A 17,634-nucleotide genomic window follows, 5' to 3' on the forward strand; every position below is an offset into this window, starting at 1 on the left:
GGAACTTGGCAGATGACAGCCCATGATTGTCTCATCACCGAGATCAGGACTGAAGCATTTTAAATTGTTTATACACCAACACTTGTGTTGGGAGAAGATGGAAAACAGTGCTTTAAGACCAGAACAGCGGTCAAATTTAGGCTGCCTTCCATGGCAGACTGGGGATGAGACAAAGGCTGCATCATGAGAATATGGCCTCTCAAAATGGTTAGTGGGGTTTGTGCCATAATTATGATATGCAAGGATGACCTTTATGAGGGATTACTCAATTTACTGTTTTCCTCAGGCTTTTAAATACAAGTTAGCACTCTTTAAAGACTGCCTGAGTTATTGCTTACAAAAGTGATCGTGTCTACTGTCCAGTTATGCTTCGCAGCTAATCCCCAGTTGATGTGCTCTTCTAGTCCAGTAGCCTTGCTGTGAGCACTTCCTCACATTTCCTTTCTGCAGTTTTTACTTCTTCATTCTCATGATCTAGGGGGGGAAATTCAATTATGTGTTAAAAGTGAGGAACACAGGTTAATTAAAAGTGAGTATGCCAATGTCTTCTGGGGAAAAGTGCGCTGTTCGTATCTAAAGTGAATTAATGTAATTCTAATGTCACCTTGATTTTCTGCTGTGGAAAGGTGTTTGTCTGTTAATTTTTTAAGGCTTTGAAGCAACAAATAGCAACATTGCAGGAAGATGTAAAAAGGAGAGAAACAAAATGGTCAGCAACTCACACTCGTCTGAGGAACCAGATTGAAGCCTTGACAAAGGAGAATACACAACTGCGGGAAGAAATCAAAATTATGGAAAGATTCCGTTTGGAGGCTTGGAAGAGAAAAGAAGCCCCCACAAAGACAAAGAAAAATAGTAACTATGGTTACTCAAACAGGGGTGAATCTACAGTGAGTTTCTTTTTGTCTTTTTGGAAAACTAGAGACACAAAGATTCTGCACCACTTCAAAAGCAGCTCTGGACCTCTGTTCCTGTGGCATCTGCTGTTTTCCAGACCTGAGATGCTTTATTTGAAGTTCAGCTGCAGTGTATTAAACTGTAGCAAAAGCAGTCTGTAGAGCTAGTTGGCACTGTCTTTTCCAATCTCTAAAAATCATGGTTTCAGCATATTCCCAACTCTGGTTTTGAAGAGATAGGTGACTCGATATATATATGTAGCTTTCCTTCATAGGAACAGCTGAAATTAAATATAAACATTCACCTAAATGTTTATATTTAATTTCAGCTGCTCCTATGAAGGAAAGCTGCATATGTATTGTCACCTATCTCTTCAAAACCAGAGTTGGGAATATGCTGAAACCATGATTTTTAGAGATTGGAGAAGACAGTGCCTAAATGGGTGACAAGTATTTTGCATTTCAGTGCAGTTTTTCTAGGCAGTTGATTTTTGAAAGCACCATTTTGCTTTGTTTTGACAACTGTATTACATTTGTATATGTTTCACTATTCAATAACTCTAAGTAAGGTGTTTTGATAGTGTTAAGATATCTGAGGGCCTGCCTCTCCTCAGTGATTTCTGCCTGTCCAGTAAGCTCAGGCAGAGTGGAAGGGCTCTCGATCCTCTTAACGCATTAAACAATGTCACCTATGGGACCCCAGCAGCGTGCCTTCTCTGCCAGGGCACCTGTCCTCTGGAACAGCGTTCCCCTGGAGAATTGCAAGCTCCCATCCTACAAGGGTTCTACAAGCCTTTAAAAACATGGCTTTGCTTCCAGGCCCAGAGTCAGGCTTTTTGTAGAGCCCTTGGTGATGCATTTGTGTTGTGATGCATTGTCAGGTATTGGGTAATTTTTCTACCCAAGGCATAGGTGATGTTTGTTTTGGTTATAGTACAGTATAAACTGCCTTTGAGTAGGCATGTTCTGTGTAAGCAGCTAGAAATATCAGCAATTTGGGGATCACCTTGACGTTGGAGAAGTACGTAAAGAGCAGGAAGAGCAGAACTGAAGAAGTGCAAAAATTGCAATTCTATAAAATAATTTCTAAAGTTTTTATTATTGTATATTACTGTTGTATATTACTATGTTACCATACAATTCTATTCCCTGATTGCTCTCGTGAAGTATATAAACATGGTTATTAATAGATTTACTATATTTTGTTTACTTTGGCTGTATTGTTTTTTAAATAGGTGTGTGAATTTGGAAAAGTGATACATAATTTGTTTTTGAAAAACCCTAACCTTTGGAATAGAACAGGCATTTAAACAAGAAATCCTCACTTTTTTTTTCTTCCTAGCATTTGCCAGCAGCGTTGCCAAAATCTCACAGTGGGTCTTCAATGCATCAAGTAGAAAAGAGCAGTAAAATAAATGTCAAAAGTGATTTGCCGTCAGAAGGTAAACTGTTTAATAAAAAAAAATATCTAGTAACCAGAAGTGGCAGTTTATTGAGTCTCCTAGAATTTTGAATGTGTTAGATTTGTGTGTGTGTGTGTGTGTGGTTGCAAGGTCCTTTCTTTCCTGGGCTAAGACAATCTCCTTTTTTAAAAAAAAAATGCATTTGGTTTTAAATGATTGGCCACATCAACTGTCACTGCTCTACTATTGTGCTGTGTACATGGATTAATGTCACTGATACGTTTTTGCAAGATTCATATTTTTAATGAATCTGTATTTAAAATAGGAAGCTTATCACCAAAATGTGAACTAGCAAGAGCACATGAGGCTGATTTGGACAAAATGGTGATAACATCTGAAGATTCCTCTAAGACATTTATGGCAGTAAGTAGGAAAATGTTTGACTTTTCCTTTGAAAGAGGACATGCTGGTATTTTTTGTTACCTAAAACTGACCATAGAATGACTATTATAACTATGGAGGTTATAGTTTAATGGTTTAAATAAAACATATCTTTATGTCCATTATATAGGTGTGTTTAATTATGATGAAATTTGTGAAAAATTGTTGAGAGAAATATTGGGGGATACTTAAATAATGTATAAAGATGTGTTTTAGAAACACCTATTTTTTTATTCTTATTTAAAGGATAGGAGCTGTTGAGGCTATATACTATCTTTGGTCCTCTTATGGTAATGACATAGTTAACTACTTAGCAGAATATGAATAGGAAGAATTTATCTTCTGAGCAGCTCAGATGCAAGAAATTCAGCTAAATACATTTTATTCCTATCTTTGATTTTCATGATACATACTGTGGAACCCCATTTTCTTTGGAAAATGACTTTGATTTCTCTGTGGAAACACAACTTTCTTGAGAGTCAGTTTCTACAGCTGCTTGAAATGCAGAACTGTCTAAGGGAGTCCAAGGAACACCCTCAGTAATGTGAGCTATATTTGTACAAAATCCATAGCAATACAGTTTGTCTCTTTAGGAAGTTAATAAGGATTGCTTTTGCCATTTTAGAATTTTCCTGGTGATGGTACTGTCGAATCGTCAGCAGTAGCAACTTTTGGTTCTTCAGACAGTGAAGAAGAAGTTGAGAGAGAAGCCAGTCATCCTGATGGAAAAGTAAGTTTCTCCCCGACTCCCTAAAACAAAAATGCAGTACTGGGGAGCATTGAAGTACAGTGGGAACATTTCCTTGTTCCTTATCTGGACCTACAAAGAATAATACTAAGTCTGATCTTGTAGGTCTTCTAGACCTAGTCTGAAAATGTGCTATGTTGTCCAGTTTTTGGAATTAAAACCAAGAATAGACACAGCTTTTCACAATACAGATTTTTATGTTGGCTCAATATGTACAACAGTTTATCTACATGTTCTACTAGGTCCTGTAAATTTTTATATGGAATTTTAAGATTGGGTTGTCTTACACAGAATAAAGCAGACTGTCCGTTTTTCCAATCTTGGAGCTGTTCCCATGCAATGCCAAGTGCATGGAACCAACTCAAACTTGGCCCCAATATAATTTTACAAAGAGCAAATGCGAGGCTAAATGTTGATCATGTGCAATTTAGCTCACTGTTGTCCTTAATATTCTGAAATGTGTAAGTGCTTCTCTTTTTGCTGTATTTGCATGCATTCATGCATATATTTCTCAGAATGGCCTATTCATTTAGGCAGCCAAGTCACATATCCATGACAGAGGACATATATAAGCTAGGCTACATTCTATTTGGAAAATACTTATTAATCTTTGCATTTATTTATTGCAAGTATTTGAATACTGCCTGCTCCATGGGCTGTAGGGGGCTTACAGTCATAAAGCGAACAGTATGTTTTTCACTCATTTGTTTAACTGGGTTCTCTATATCTAGTTTTAGGACTTGTATGGAGAACAGATCACAGTTTAGGTCATATTTATGCAGAAATACTGAAAATTCAAAAGGGTTCGCAACTTTTAAGCACCACTGTAGGTGCCATTCCACCAAACCAACTTACGCTGTGCCAACTATAGCTTCTGAGTCATTGAGAGCCATCTCATGGAGAGCAAATTGCAGTAGTCTAATCAGAAGATGACACAGGTCTGAATGTAATTACTGTCTCTTGGTCCAGGAAGGATCACAACTGGTGAACCGGCTTTAGCAGTCCTTGCCACAGCCTATATCTCTTATTCTAGCACAGAAGCATCCCAAAAATTGCATACCTACTCCTTCAAGGGGAGGCCATCCCATCCAGAGAGATTCTACACAAACAGAAACTCCATCTTGCTAGATTCAGTCTGAGCTTCTTGTACTTCATCACCTCTTTCAGTCTTTCACATCCCAGTCCTTCAGGACTTGGTTCAGGATTTCCACTGTATTTCCAGTTTGGAGATATATAGCTGGTTATCATCAGCTGTCAGGGTCAGGCTCGCTTCGCAATAAGACACGGACTCAATGGGTATTAAGGATTTCCGGTTTATTGGGATGGTAGCTGACAGAACGAAAAACGGGAACGGGGGTGCGGTGGTGAGGTGCCCTGTTTATACCCTCTTTCGGGGTCCCGTGCTTCTCCACCCTTCATTGTCCCTAATCCCCCTTGATGGGTGCCTTGATGTTGCGTGGGCGTTTTCCCGGTGTCTTCCCTTGTCCTCTTGATTCTGGTGTGTCCTCCAGGGCACCAGGTGCGGCTTATCTCTGCTTATCGGAAGCCCTTCTTTTCGGCTGTATATGAGTCCATGGGTGTGGGTGCTTTGGGTGCTTGTTTTAATCTCTGATTTAATTATCTCCTTCCTCTATTTCTTTATGATCATGATCTACGTTGTGAGGCTCTTTGTGCCTTTCAACGGTCATGACATGCTGCCCCCCGAAGATGTCTTTAGGGTGCTGGTTTCTCTGGGTATGCCTCGTGGAACCGTCTAGCTAGTTGTCTTGCCATGACATGTTGTGCCTGTACCCACTCTGGGTGTGGGAAATGTTTCCATTTAACGAGGTATTGCAGCTTTCCTCTTTGCTTTCTTGAGTCCAGTATTTCTTGTACTTCAAAATGCTGTTGGTTGTCTATCATTATGGGTGGGGGTGGGGGTTCTTCCGTATGCCATTGTGATGTGCTTGTCGGTTTTAGTAGGGCGCAGTGGAATACCGGGTGGACCCGTCTCAAGTTGTGGGGCAGTTCCAATTTGAATGTAACTGGATTGATTACCTCTGTGATTTTGAAAGGTCCGATGAATTTCGGTGCCAGTTTCTTCGAGGGTTGCAAGGTTTTTATGAACTTAGTGGAAAGGTAGACCCTATCTCCCACTTTGTAGTTCAGTGCCTCCACCCTGTGGTTGTCCGCATATTTTTTATACGTAGTTTGTGCATCTGCTAGGGCCGTTTGGATGATTGGCCAGGTTGTTGCCAGGTAGCTGACAGAACGAAAAACGGGAATGGGGGTGCGGTGGTGAGGTGCCCTGTTTATACCCTCTTTTGGGGTCCCGTGCTTCTCCACCCTTCATTGTCCCTAATCCCCCTTGATGGGTGCCTTGATGGTTGCGTGGGCGTTTTCCCAGTGTCTTCCCTTGTCCTCTTGATTCCAGTGTGTCCTCCAGGGCACCAGGTGCGGCTTATCTCTGCTTATCGGAAGCCCTTCTTTTCGGCTGTATATGAGTCCATGGGTGTGGGTGCTTTGGGTGCTTGTTTTAATCCCTGGTTTAATTATCTCCTTCCTCTATTCCTTTATGATCATGATCTACGTTGTGAGGCTCTTTGTGCCTTTCAACGAGGTCATGACATCAGCATACTGGTATCTCCCGTCAAATCTATGGTTAAGCTCTCTCAGCAACTTCATGTCGCTGAAGAGAATAGGGGAGATGAGAGCGCTTGGGGACACTTGACACTTTAATACACCCAAAGCCTCAACTTTTCCTCCATTAACATCAACAGTAATTGCCTACTCGCTCGAGGAGGAGCAGAACCACTGTAAAACATCACCTTTGATTCCTATTCCTCATAGGTGATCCAAAAGTGCACCAGAACTGACTTGAGTGCTGCCGAGAGATCTAGTAAGATAAAGGTACAACCCCCACTTCCCATCCAAGTACCATCTACAAGAGCAACCAGTGCTGTTTTTGACCTACGCCCTAGCCTGAATCCAGACTGGAAGGGTCAAGATAGTAATACTTTTTTACAAGTCTTACCCATGGCATATTGGAATTAGGGAGGAAACCTGATCCTAATCAGATTAATTTCTGTGCAGGAGAGAGAGCGCTTTTTCCAATCCTTTCTTTTTAAATGTTGGACTACTCACTAGCTTGAATATTGTATGACTTTAAATGAAGTGCTATATAGCTTTACTTCTATAAACTTTTCCAGATTAGAATTATTAGGAATGAAACATTTTACTTCCTTTCTTTTAGGTTGAAAAAGTTTTAAAAAATGGTTGCCACCTTATTATCTTCCCTAACGGCACAAGGAAAGAAGTAAGCTGTGATGGAAAGACTACAACTGTAACCTTTTTTAATGGGGATGTGAAACAAGTCTTGGAAGATCAGAGAGTGGTATGTCTTCATCTGATGGCAGTCTTACATAGTCAAGATCTATGCCTTAACATACATTAATTTAAAATTAACTTTTCTCAATAGATATACTATTATGCAGATGCAAAAACTACACATACCACGTATCCCACAGGTTTAGAGATTCTTCATTTCTCAAATGGACAAACAGGTAAGCTGAACGGTGCTTGCATGCAGGTATTAAGAGTTCTATTTCTTTTGTATGTACAGTGTATGAGAAATCTGATGTATGAATATAATTATTGCAGAAAAGCATTTTCCAGATGGAAAGAAAGAAATTATATTCCCTGATCAAACCATAAAGAATGTATTCAGAGATGGGCGAGAAGTAAATATTTTTCCTGATGGCACCATTGTCCACATGCAACAGTAAGGTTTTTACCCCGATAAAATAATTTTAGAGGAAGTTTGATCTAAATTCAATTCCAAGCATATGGGGGGGGGGGGAAATCTCATTAAGACTGGCTTTGGGGGAAACCCAGTGTAAGTGCTGGGGCAGGGGGTGGAGAGGGAGGGAGGATAAAGTCTATCAAATTCTACTGGTACTCTTTCAGATAACCATATGTTTGAGTCCCCCTCCATCTGCCCATATAAGGAGTAAAAGAGGGTGAGGAAGTGTTATGGACCAGAATTATTCTAAGTTTAGGTGCTCCAGAATTATTACTTACTCTAAATTTAGTGTGCTCCGAAATATTTTTGACAACTCCCATATTATTAACTATGCTTTCTTGGACTGATGGCAACTGAGATCTAAACAGCTCAGAAAGGTTTATTCTAGTCATTAGCCTAAGAACAGAAAAATAATGTGGCAAAGGGAGAAACAGGAAGAAGCAAATATATAGCAAGAAGATTATCAGTACAAGAAAGATAATGTTTAAGGTATGCACCTTTTATGGTAAATTACCCTGTATGGCAATTGAACTGAAAGAGTAATTAGGCTGCAAATCATACCCTTTTTCCCAGTTCCTAATTTTTCTTTTCTGCAGAATTTAGTAAGACAAGGTATTGGTATTCTTTACAAGTTTTTTGTGTATTTCAATTTAGAGATGGAAGTAAGATTATAGAGTTCACCAACGGTCAGCAAGAAGTGCATACTGCCCATTTCAAAAGACGTGAGTATCCTGATGGCACAATCAAAACTGTTTATGCTGATGGACGACAAGAGACTCAATATGCCTCCGGCAGACTAAGAGTTAAAAATAAGAATGGTGATGTCGTTATGGACACTCACCCATGAATGTTCAAGTTTTGCTATTTTAATATTTATCCACATTTCTTTGTTGCATTTTCTAGATGTTGTCTTGTTTGCATAAAAGCCTAAAAGCTCTAAGTTTGTACACATGCAGTAAACTTAATAAATTATTTTTAAGAACTCAGACGTCTAATGCTTATGTATTAGCATCACTGTACACAGCTTCATCAGGAACATAGTATCATATGTAACTTGTAGCTTCAGTGATTAAATGTAATTTTATAATCAAACAGTTCATTTTTTTTACTCATTGTAGGAGGAGAACTGTGTTAGTCTATGATGGAGGGATCTGTGCATTTCTTACTCCTCTTTGAGGCTGAACTCAAATTTAAATTTGACTAACTTGAACATTTACTTAATGAAAGAATTAGAATCATAGAGGTGAAAGGGGCCATTCGGGTTCTGAAATCCGTTTCTGCTTAGCATGGGAATCCAACTTAAAAACTGCCCAGCCTATATGTGAACACATTCAGTGACAGTTTCAAGGGTTCAGAAATAAGTTCTTGTTCTCATTTTAGGAATTTTTACCCAATATTCAACTGGAATCTGTCCTCACATAATTCAAGACCATAATGCTACAACTTTCAGTCTGGAATAGCATAGACTTTTTTTTTCCAAATATAATTTTTATTAAGAATATTAATTAAAGTAGTAAAAACAAATATGAACTAAAATTAGAAAAAGAATGGGAATAAAAAAAGTACAAGGAAAAAGAAAAAAAGTAATATATAAAGAAGTGACTAACCTTCACAAGTATAAACAAATTTAGTAACTCTTTACCCCCTAAAAAGTTAAACAGATCTCTCTTCATCCCATATCCCATCCCTTATCTGTAAGCAAATCCATAAAACATCAACTTTTCAATCCCGATGTCAGCAAAAAGTCCGTAAGGGTTGCCAGAACATTGGGGGGGAAAAGTCTTATTTTAACCTTGAGCAAATAAACCAACTTCATATTCCTTCCTTTTACTTCTAACAGTCTTAATCTTTAATTCAATGTTGTTGTAGGATTTGATTTCTCTTCAATTCTTCTTTATCCCATTGCGCAGATTTCTTCAAGGTTTCTTATTGGATCTCTTTTGTAGATCCAATAAGAAAACATGTTCTAGTTTGTTCTCTTGGTTTACCATTTGTATTTCCCTTTTAATTTTTGAAACTTCAGTTTTTTTTTGTAGATCCAGTAAAGTGTCGTTTTCCAAATCATTCTATTGGCCTGTCACTGTAGTTCCACATCCTGTGCTTTATCTATCTTACCAGATAAAATTTGTTCCACATCTGTCATTCCTTCATTAACATCTTTTAGACATAGTCTATCCATAGAAGCAGACATCATTACTGACTGTTGTTACTAACTTCTGGCTCCATTCTTCAAAGATCTCCTTTAATAATTCCAATGTTAAAATGTTTTATCATTCTGTAAGTCCCAGGATTAACTGACATCAGGCTTTGTATTTTTTTCCTTCTGCTTAAAATCTTTAGTCCCCTCTAGTGTCCAGTCTCTAAAATCATCACTTATCTTTTGTTATGACTTGCAATTGTCAGGATAACCAAAATAAGTCTGTTTCCCACAAGAAGTTTTTTATAGTTGATTCCAAAATCTTATAGTAAAAGTCAGTATTCCAAGTTTATCTGGACCCTTAATCCATTTATAACCTTCCTAGATTAAAATCTTATTTAGCTTTTTGCTGTTTATTTCAAATTCTTTAAGTTCTTAAGCTTGCAATTAATTTTTCCTTTGTTCAGAGTTGCAGAGCCATCTTCAGTTTGCCATACCTTCCCTGGAAGTCTTAATCTTCCCATAGTACTTCTAAGCATGTGAAGAGATGCTATCATAACCCACCTTTTTTTTTTTAGAATAAACATCCCTGTTCTGTCATTACAGGGATTAATTACCAGTTCTCTAATCAAACTGGTTGCCCTCTTCTGCAGTTTTTTATTTCTCTTAACGTATAGTGCCCAGAATTGGACACCTTAGGAGAAGTCTGACAAATGCAGAATATTGTAGAACTATTACTTCCTATTCTTCAGCAAAGGATCGTTACCTTGTCGTGGTGCTGGAGATTGAGCACCTCAATGACACCATGAGCTAAATTGTGAAGGGCCACCCAAGACTGGAAGGTCATGACAGAGAGGTCAGACTAACTGTGATCCCTGGGGAAGGTAATGGCAACCCACCCCAGTATTCTTGCCATGAAATCTAGATGGATCAGTACAACCAGAGATATGTTGGTATACCATCGGATGATGAGACTCCCAGGTCGGAAGATGGTCAAAATGCTACTGGGGAGGAACAGAGGATGAGTTCAACTAGCCCCAGATGTGATGACGCAGCTAGCTCCAAGCCAAAAGGACGGCTAGTGGCCGACGGTGCTGGTGGTGAATGGCAAATCCTATAGAACATAGGATCAACACACGACTGGAACCTGGAATGTAAGATCTATGAGCCAGGGCAAATTGGATGTGGTTATTGGTGAGATGTCAAGATTAAAGACAGACATTTTTGGCATCAGTGAACTGAAATGGACTGGAATGGGCCACTTCACATCAAATGACCACCAGATCTACTACTGTGGACAAGAGGACCACAGAAGAAATGGAGTAGCCTTCATAATTAATAGTCAAGTGGCGAAAGCAGTGCTTGGATACAACCCAAAAAACAACAGAATGATCTCAATTCAAATTCAGGGCAAGCCATCTAACATCACAGTGATCCAAATATACGCCCCAACCACAGATGCTGAAGAAGCTGAAGTAGAGCAGTTCTATGAGGATCTACAGCACCTACTGGACAACACACCTAAAAGAGATGTTATTTTCATCACGGGAGATTGGAATGCTAAGGTGGGCAGTCAAACGACACCTGGAATTACAGGTAAGCATGGCCTGAGAGAACAAAACGAAGCAGGACATAGGCTGATAGAATTTTGCCAAGACAACTCACTCTGCATAACAAACACTCTCTTCCAACAACCTAAGAGACGGCTTTATACATGGACTTCACCAGATGGACAACAGGAAATCAGATTGACTACATCCTTTGCAGCCAAAGGTGGCGGACATCTATACAGTCGGTAAAAACAAGACCTGGAGCTGACTGTAGTTCAGATCACGAACTTCTTCTTGCACAATTTAGGATCAGACTAAAGAGATTAGGGAAGACCCACAGATCAACTAGATATGAGCTCACCAATATTTCTAAGGAATACGCAGTGGAGATGAAGAATAGATTTAAGGGATTCAACTTAGTAGATAGGGTCCCGGAAGAACTATGGACAGAAGTTCGCAACATTGTTCAGGAGGCGGCAACAAAATACATCCCGAAGAAAGAGAAAACCAAGAAGGCAAAATGGCTGTCTGCTGAGACACTAGAAGTAGCCCAAGAAAGAAGGAAAGCAAAAGGCAACAGTGATAGGGGGAGATATGCCCAACTAAATGCAAAATTCCAGAGGTTAGCCAGAAGAGATAAGGAATTATTTTTAAACAAGCAATGTGTGGAAGTGGAAGAAGACAATAGAATAGGAAGAACAAGAGACCTCTTCCAGAAAATTAGAAACATTGGAGGTAAATTCCAGGCAAAAATGGGTATGATCAAAAACAAAGATAATTAATAAAAATTTTGGAGTACAAGTCTTAGAACCAAATCTGTGGCATTCCATTTGATATTTCAGTCTAATTTGGTAAGGAAGCTTTATGACCCTTCTTTGAGATTAGTTTCAAGCCAACTTCCTAATAGACATGCCATCTAGCCAGCAGATACCTGCTAATCATAATGTAATGGGCTACCCTGTCAAATGCTTTGGTGAAGTTAAAATATCCACAATATTTCCACAATCTGCTAGGGAAGTTACCAAAAGACAAGCATGATGCATGAATTTTCATCTTCTATTAGTCAGTAAAGATACTGGTGTGAATCATTGGAAGAAAAAACAACCACCAAGTATACAGAATACTAAATCCCAAAGTATAAAGTGTTATTAGATGACATCATTCCAATACAGCTTTTACAATAAAGAAGCAAGTGTTATAATTGGAATAATGTAAAGGTTAGGGGAAATAATCTAGTTTAAGCCTAGAAAAATAGAACTACCTGATATAGTTGGAAAAATGTATTTTTAAAATTGGCCAAAATTTTGGGAGATTACTTTCCATAGGGACAAAGGTGGCAAATTATTTGCAGATGGTATATTGCTGACTTGTATTTGATAGTCTGTAACAGCTTCTAAGAGATGATATAGTGGAGATTATCTGCATTAAGGATATAATTGGGAACTACTGGAACAGTAACAAAAGGCTGCATAAAAATATAGCAGGGCAAAATTGCTAGAAGTAGTGATTTAAAAATCTCATAGAAGTGAGACTGGGGAAAATGAGTTCTGGAATGCTGTTTTACTGACATCTCAAAAATCATTCTGTTGTTGGAGCATTTAGATCAGTGTTTTTCAAACTTGGCAACTTTAAGATGTGTAGACTTCAATTCCCAGAATTCCCCAGCCAGCATTTGAAGCAGCAGTTTTTGCACTTGGGGCAGGAAGTTCCATGCTCAAAACAGTTTAAACTGAAATATTTCCCTACCCCTACTTATCAAATAAAACAAACTGGTATAAAGACATTTTGATGCAAAACCAGGTATTTTTATTTAAACAACCTTCAGTACTTGAACAATGTAACAAAAATTGACACTTCTGTGTAAAATTCTCAGAATGCAGGAAAAAATATAAATCTAATACAAAACCACTGTTCCGTTTTTTTAAACCAAGGAAGTCTGCATCTGAAACGAACAAAAAACAGTATTAGTCCCATGTCTCAACACGTGGAAATGTAAAAATAAAGGTACTCACAAACTTTCCAATGAACAGCCTCCTTATCAATGCTTCCCTAACCTGGGTAAATTACTCAAAATTGGGTAAAAGTGTTTTTTCTTTGGGTAACTACATACAAACCCATTAAATTGACTTGAAGTGTTTTACCTACATTGGGTAAAAAGGACTATGATAAGCAGTTTTGGGAAGCACTGCTCTATATGGAATTGCAATTGACTCCTTATCTTACTGCATCAATAATTGTAAAAAGGAAACCATTTGGTTGAACTACTTCCACATGTTTATTGTTCACACACTTAAAAAAATGGCACTTGTTAATATATTGTTTTCTACTACAGATTAAGGTTACTATGGTAACTAATCATTTTGACCACCAGATCTACTACTGTGGACAAGAGGACCACAGAAGAAATGGAGTAGCCTTCATAATTAATAGTCAAGTGGCTAAACCAGTGCTTGGATACAATCCAAAAAACGATAGAATGATCTCAATTCAAATTCAGGGCAAGCCATCTAACATCACAGTGATCCAAATAGACACCCCAACCACATGCTGAAGAAGCTGAAGTAGAGCAGTTCTATGAGGATCTACAGCACCTACTGGACAACACACCTAAAAGAGATGTTATTTTCATCACGGGAGACTGGAATGCTAAGGTGGGCAGTCAAATGACACCTGGAATTACAGGTAAGCATGGCCTGAGAGAACAAAACGAAGCAGGACATAGGCTGATAGAATTTTGCCAAGACAACTCACTCTGCATAACACTCTCTTCCAACAACCTAAGAGACGGCTTTATACATGGACTTCACCAGATGGACAACACCAAAATCAGATTGACTACATCCTTTGCAGTCAAAGGTGGTGGACATCTATACAGTCGGTAAAAACAAGACCTGGAGCTGACTGTAGTTCAGATCACGAGCTTCTTACTGCACAATTTAGGATCAGACTAAAGAGATTAGGGAAGACCCACAGATCAGCTAGATATGAGCTCACTAATATTCCTAAGGAATATGCAGTGGAGGTGAAGAATAGATTTAAGGGACTGGACTTAGTAGATAGGGTCCCGGAAGAACTCTGGACAGAAGTTCGCAACATTGTTCAGGAGGCGGCAACAAAATACATCCCGAAGAAAGAGAAAACCAAGAAGGCAAAATGGCTGTCTGCTGAGACACTAGAAGTAGCCCAAGAAAGAAGGAAAGCAAAAGGCAACAGTGATAGGGGGAGATATGCCCGATTAAATGCAAAATTCCAGAGGTTAGCCAGAAGAGATAAGAAATTATTTTTAAACAAGCAATGCGCGGAAGTGGAAGAAAACAATAGAATAGGAAGGACAAGAGACCTCTTCCAGAAAATTAGAAACATTGGAGGTAAATTCCAGGCAAAAATGGGTATGATCAAGAACAAAGATGGCAAGGACCTAACAGAAGAAGAAGAGATCAAGAAAAGGTGGCAAGAATATACAGAAGACCTGTATGGGAAGGATAACAATATTGGGGATAGCTTTGATGGTGTGGTCAGTGAACTAGAGCCAGACATCCTGAAGAGTGAGGTTGAATGGGCCTTAAGAAGCATTGCTAATAACAAGGCAGCAGAAGACGACGGCATCCCAGCTGAACTGTTCAAAATCTTGCAAGATGATGCTGTCAAGGTAATGCATGCTATATGCCAGCAAATTTGGAACACACAAGAATGGCCATCAGATTGGAAAAAATCAACTTATATCCCCATACCAAAAAAGGGAAACACTAAAGAATGTTCGAACTATTGAACAGTGGCACTCATTTCACATGCCAGTAAGGTAATGCTCAAGATCCTGCAAGGTAGACTTCAGCAATTCATGGAGCGAGAATTGCCAGATGTACAAGCTGGGTTTAGAAAAGGCAGAGGAACTAGGGACCAAATTGCCAATATCCACTGGATAATGGAAAAAGCCAGGGACTTTCAGAAACCCATCTATTTCTGTTTTATTGACTATTCTAAAGCCTTTGACTGTGTGGACCATAACAAATTGTGGCAAGTTCTTAGTGGTATGGGGATACCAAGTCATCTTGTATGCCTCTTGAAGAATCTGCATAATGACCAAGTAGCAAGAGTAAGAACAGACCACGGAACGGACTGGTTTAAGATTGGGAAAGGAGTACGGCAGGGCTGTATACTCTCACCCTACCCATTCAACTTGTACGCAGAACACATCATGCAACATGCTGGGCTTGAGGAATCCAAGGCTGGAGTTAAAATCACTGGAAGAAACATTAACAATCTCAGATATGCAGATGATACCACTTTGATGGCTGAAAGCGAAGAGGAACTGAGGAGCGTTATGATGAAGGTGAAAGAAGGAAGTGCAAAAGCTGGCTTGCAGCTAAACCTCAAAAAAAACAAGATGATGGCAACCAGCTTGATTGATAACTGGCAAATAGAGGGAGAAAATGTAGAAGCAGTGAAAGACTTCGTATTTCTAGGTGCGAAAATTACTGCAGATGCTGACTGCAGTCAGGAAATCAGAAGACGCTTAATCCTTGGGAGAAGAGCAATGACCAATCTCGAAAAAATAGTTAAGGGCAGAGACATCACACTGACAACAAAGGTCCGCATAGTTAAAGCAATGGTGTTCCCCGTAGTAACATATGGCTGCGAGAGCTGGACCATAAGGAAGGCTGAGAGAAGGAAGATCGATGCTTTGGAACTGTGGTGTTGGAGGAAAATTCTGAGAGTGCCTTGGACTGCAAGAAGATCAAACCAGTCCATCCTCCAGGAAATAAAGCCAGACTGCTCACTTGAGGGAATGATATTCAAGGCAAAACTGAAATACTTTGGCCACATCATGAGAAGACAGGACACCCTGGAGAAGATGATGATGCTAGGGAGAGTGGAAGGCAAAAGGAAGAGGGGCCGACCAAGGGCAAGATATACAGATGATATTCTAGAGGTGACGGACTCGTCCCTGGGGGAGCTGAGGGTGTTGACGACTGACAGGAAGCTCTGGCGTGGGCTGATCCATGAAGTCACGAAGAGTTGGAAGTGACTAAATGAATAAACAACAACATGGTAACTAATCATTTTGGCTGGGTGAAGAGGTTGAATTTAATTGTTCCCTTTTCACGTGTTAATGGTTGCATTGCCTAAGGGAGGAACTTGCCTGAACTTCTTTTAGTTTCAGTTTCCCTTCTGTGTAGGCTTGCAGAGAATATGCAGCTGAGAGAAATCTCTCCTCTCAGCAAACAGCTTTTAAATAAAATTATTTTTATAGAAATGCCTGCTCTGTGACTTTTCTGACTTCGGCTCTGTGACTTTTTTGACTTCTCCTGGGCCAAATGCTTCCTAGCACTCTGCCAACAGCACCTGTCCTCTGACTAAACTTCCTTTCCTGTTTTGTTCTCTTTAATTCTATTTTCTTTTTCTGTCCCTTTATTTTTAGTTTTCCATTATTTTTTCTTCACCAGCACCACTTTTGGTGGACTCTTTTTTGCAACAGCTCTCCCTGGAAAGCAAGTTTTCATTTCATCTCAGAACAAAGTTTGAATACAGAACCCAATTCTAAGACGTCTAGAGTTATGATGGTACAAGTTGTCAAAATATGGATCTCACAACTGAATATTTAGAATAGTATATTTGCCTTACTCACAGAATTCTGTGAATAGTCTGGGTATTTTCCACACATACTCCTCCCATATTTTATTTTACCATTGCTTATTCCATCTTTTAAAATTAGCTGAGGAAAATATTCAAATATTTCATGAATGAGTACGTCTTCCACCTCCAAAATTAGAAATGCATCAGAGAAACAGGATCTCTCATTTTATTGGTAGATTCAGATTTTGCATCCTACTCATTTTTGTTGCTTAATTTAACAGGCACTATACATTATATTCTCACTAATTTATCAAACTTCACTTTAATCTCTTATAAACCAGCATGCCAAGAAACTTAAACTAGCTGAGAACTGCTAATAGAAGCATATTAAAATGTATCTGCAACATGGAAAAAAGATTCTCAGGGTAGTAACCAAGTCATCTCCACCTATCCCACCCTTGGAGTCTACAATTCAGATAGAGCTGTTAGCACCTTCAATTTAAATCCACCTGCTTATGTGGCTGATTTTATGACTGAGTTTAGAAAAAATGAAAGTTGCTATTTTATTTATTCCTAGAAATATTAGGGCTTACACACTGTTTAAAAGAATAGAATAATTCCAGTATTTTTGAAAAATCACTTTCATCAAAAACAGTGGGATCCATTCATAAACTTTTTATTTTCTATGTTTTGCAAGTTTTCAGCAACATCTGTAGGGTTTTTTTTAATGCTGGTAAAGACATGGATAATAACTGCATGCTTACCTATCACTGATCCAACTCTGCAAATCCCATTTCCACAAGCTTCATATGAACTAAGCATCCATCTTCATATAAAAACACAGTATGCTCTGGTGAATGTGTCTTGGAAGCAAGATGTTTCCAAACAGGCAACAAAAATAAATAGTTTCAGAAATAATATCAAGGTTTCCAAACAACAATACAGACAACAAATCTCATCTTTTCACCATCTGAATCTTGCCTTCTTACCAAACAAGATTCAGCAAAACACTATAAAGCAGTGATATGCTGTTGGACTTGTCTGCTTGAAGAATTTGGGGAGAATGTTTTTTTTCCTACTGACACAGTGATAAATATCTAGGTA

At 38.9% G+C, this 17,634-nt stretch overlaps 2 protein-coding genes across 2 annotated transcripts in view; one reads left to right on the forward strand and one right to left on the reverse strand.

Moving 5' to 3' along the window:
• The window catches only part of CENPJ (centromere protein J), a 226,330-nt gene that overhangs the window by 22,574 nt on the left and 186,122 nt on the right, over positions 1-17,634 (forward strand). Inside the window, exons 10-17 of the mRNA XM_063305802.1 lie at positions 651-890; positions 2,239-2,338; positions 2,625-2,722; positions 3,366-3,470; positions 6,721-6,861; positions 6,946-7,030; positions 7,128-7,248; positions 7,924-8,174. Coding sequence (XP_063161872.1) covers positions 651-890; positions 2,239-2,338; positions 2,625-2,722; positions 3,366-3,470; positions 6,721-6,861; positions 6,946-7,030; positions 7,128-7,248; positions 7,924-8,116 — 1,083 coding nt within the window. The 3' untranslated portion in view covers positions 8,117-8,174. The remainder of the gene's footprint in view (positions 1-650; positions 891-2,238; positions 2,339-2,624; positions 2,723-3,365; positions 3,471-6,720; positions 6,862-6,945; positions 7,031-7,127; positions 7,249-7,923; positions 8,175-17,634) is intronic.
• The window catches only part of RNF17 (ring finger protein 17), a 52,968-nt gene continuing 48,175 nt past the window's right edge, over positions 12,842-17,634 (reverse strand). The window contains exons 33-34 of the mRNA XM_063305801.1: positions 17,295-17,393; positions 12,842-12,898 (exon numbers count right to left, since the gene is read on the reverse strand). Of these exons, the coding sequence (XP_063161871.1) occupies positions 17,298-17,393 (96 nt within the window). The 3' untranslated portion in view covers positions 12,842-12,898; positions 17,295-17,297. The remainder of the gene's footprint in view (positions 12,899-17,294; positions 17,394-17,634) is intronic.

Source organism: Candoia aspera, chromosome 5 (assembly GCF_035149785.1).
Source record: "Candoia aspera isolate rCanAsp1 chromosome 5, rCanAsp1.hap2, whole genome shotgun sequence".
Classification (NCBI taxonomy): Eukaryota; Metazoa; Chordata; class Lepidosauria; order Squamata; family Boidae; genus Candoia; species Candoia aspera.